This window comes from Penaeus vannamei, chromosome 40 (assembly GCF_042767895.1).
Source record: "Penaeus vannamei isolate JL-2024 chromosome 40, ASM4276789v1, whole genome shotgun sequence".
Classification (NCBI taxonomy): domain Eukaryota; kingdom Metazoa; phylum Arthropoda; class Malacostraca; order Decapoda; family Penaeidae; genus Penaeus; species Penaeus vannamei.
The window spans coordinates 18,555,220-18,557,719 of NC_091588.1; the positions used below are offsets into that span (position 1 = coordinate 18,555,220).

General features: G+C 53.7%; 1 protein-coding gene across 1 annotated transcript in view; it reads right to left on the bottom strand.

Annotated features, from left to right (window-relative positions):
* LOC113817058 (uncharacterized) overlaps nt 1-2,500 on the bottom strand; it is a 111,468-nt gene that overhangs the window by 19,151 nt on the left and 89,817 nt on the right. Inside the window, exon 3 of the mRNA XM_070117517.1 lies at nt 733-876. Coding sequence (XP_069973618.1) covers nt 733-876 — 144 coding nt within the window. The remainder of the gene's footprint in view (nt 1-732; nt 877-2,500) is intronic.

Genomic DNA, 2,500 nt, shown 5'->3' on the forward strand with positions numbered 1-2,500 from the left:
TATATATATATATATATATATATATATATATATATATATATATTAGCATATACGTACGGATATATATATATATATATTGCATATATATATATATATATGTATATATACAGCACACATAACACACTCAAACCCTCACCCATCCTCTTAGCCTCCCTCCACACAAGCACCGAACCCCCTCCCATTTAACTCTTTGAAGGTCCTCACCCATTTTGTGCCATCCACACCACACCAATCCTTATCCTCACTCCCCCATCCACCTCCACCATCCTTATTCCATCCACACCCTCCTCCTCCCAAATACTCCCCATTTTCGTCTCCCCCCCTCCTTTAAATCCAACCTACATCCCACACTCACCTCCCACCTCCCTCCTCCCATCCACCCCCAACCTCCTGATCATCTTCTCCCCCATCTCACTCCCCCTCATCCTTCACTCCATCCCCCACTGTCTCCTCCAACTTCCACCCCATCCACATCCATAAGCTATCAAATATTACCTCCTGACCTATCATCATCATCCACCCCCACCCATATATCCACCATCAGCTCCCACTCACCTCCCGCTTCCCACCCCATCCTTCTCACCCCATCCTTCCCACTCCTCTCCACTCCATCCCCACCACCTCACCCTCACTCCATCCACCCCACCACCTCCCCCCTCCCCCACCTCCTCACTCCATCCACCCCCACCTCCTCACTCCCCTCCCCCCACCCCCTCCCACCCTCTCACTCACCGTCAATATCGATCTCGTCCAGCATCGTCCTGAGCTCCTCCTCGGTGGCGAACTGACCCAGGTTCCTCATGAAGCGACCCAGCTCCTGCTTGGTGATGGTGCCGTCGCCGTCCTTGTCGAAGAGGCGGAAGGCTTCGCGGAATTCTGCGGGGGAGAGGAGGGAGAGGAGGGTGAGAGAGGCGCGTCGGGTGGAGGGGTGGGGCGAGGGTGAGGGTGGGGTTGGGGTGAAGGAGAGGGTGAGGGTGAGGGTGGGGGAGAAGGAGAGAGTATGGGTGGTGTGAGGGTGGGGAGAGGGTGAGAGAGGCGCGTCGGGTGGAGAGGTGGGAGGAGGGTGAGGGTGGGGTGGGGTGGGGTGAGGGAGAGGGAGAGGGTGGGGGTGGGGGAGAGGGTGAGTGAGTGAGGGAGAGGAGAGGGGAGAGAGTGGGGGATGAGGGAGAGTGGGTGAGGGTGGGGGTGAAGGAGGGAGAGGGAGAGGGAGAGGAGGAAGGAAGGAGTGGGGAGGGAGTGAGGTGGGGACGAGGGAGAAAGGGAAAGGATGAGGGGAGAGAGAGGTGTGTTTGGTGGAGAGGGTGAGGGAGAGGGAGAAGCTTCACGCGGAATTCCCCTGCGGGGGGAGAGGAGGGAGAGGAGGGTGAGAGAGGTGCGTCTGGTGGAGAGGTGGGGGAGAGGGTGGGGTGAGGGCGGGGAGAGGGGAAGAGGGTTAGGGAGGCGGGATAGAGGTGCGTTTGTATGGAGAGGTGGAGCGAGGGTGAGGGTGGGGGGTGGGGTGAGGGAGAAGGTGGGGAGAGTGGGAGAGGGTGGGGAGAGGGTGAGGGTGGGGAGAGGGAAGGGAGAGAGTGGGATGAGGGAGAGGAGGAAGGGTGGGGGCGGAAGGAGGGGAGAGGGTGAGGGTGAGGAAAAGAGAGAGAAGAGTATGGTGGTAGGAGTGAGGGGTGGGGAGAGGGAGTAAGGGAGAGGCGGGAGAGAGGCATGTCTGGTGGAGAGAGGTGGGAGGGAGAGGGAGCGAGTGGGGTGGGAGGAGGGCGGGAGCAGCTTGAGAGAGATGTGTTTGGTGGTGAGGGTGAGGGAGAGGGAGAAACTTCATGGAATTCCCTGCGGGGGGAGAGGAGGGCGAGGAAGGAGTGAGAGAGGTGCGTTGAAGTGGAGAGGTGGGGGTGAGGGAGAGGGTGGGGTGGAGATAGAAAGAATGAGGGATAGGGAGAGGGAGAGAGTTAAGGGTGGGATGAAGGGTGGGGAGAGGGAGAGAGTAGAGGGTGGAATAAGTGGGGAGTGTGTAGGGTGAGGATGAGAGAGGGATGCGTTTAGTGAACGAGGGTTAGGGTGGGGAGAAGATGAGGGTGAGGGTGAGGAAAGGAAAATCATAGAATAAAGAAGGGAAGAGGGATACACGAGAAAAAGCTAGTGACTCTTGAGGAAAAGTAAACCATGTCAGGAGTCTTGTAATAATAATGGCAATGACATCAATGATAATAATAATAACAACTGCAAAAGCAACAGCCATAGCAATAATAACTTCAATAACAATAGAACCGACAATATCAGTGAAAATGATCATAATTACATTAATGGTAATGATAATGATGTTAATAGCAATAATGACAATAACAATAGCAGCAACAATGATAACAATGAAAATAACTGAACACATTACTACTATTAAGACAACTGCTAATACTCCAATAATTTAAAAAAAGAAGAAGAAAAAGAAGAAGAAGGAGAAAATTGAAAAAATGAAACAAAAACGAAACAATTTGAAACTCGCCCTACA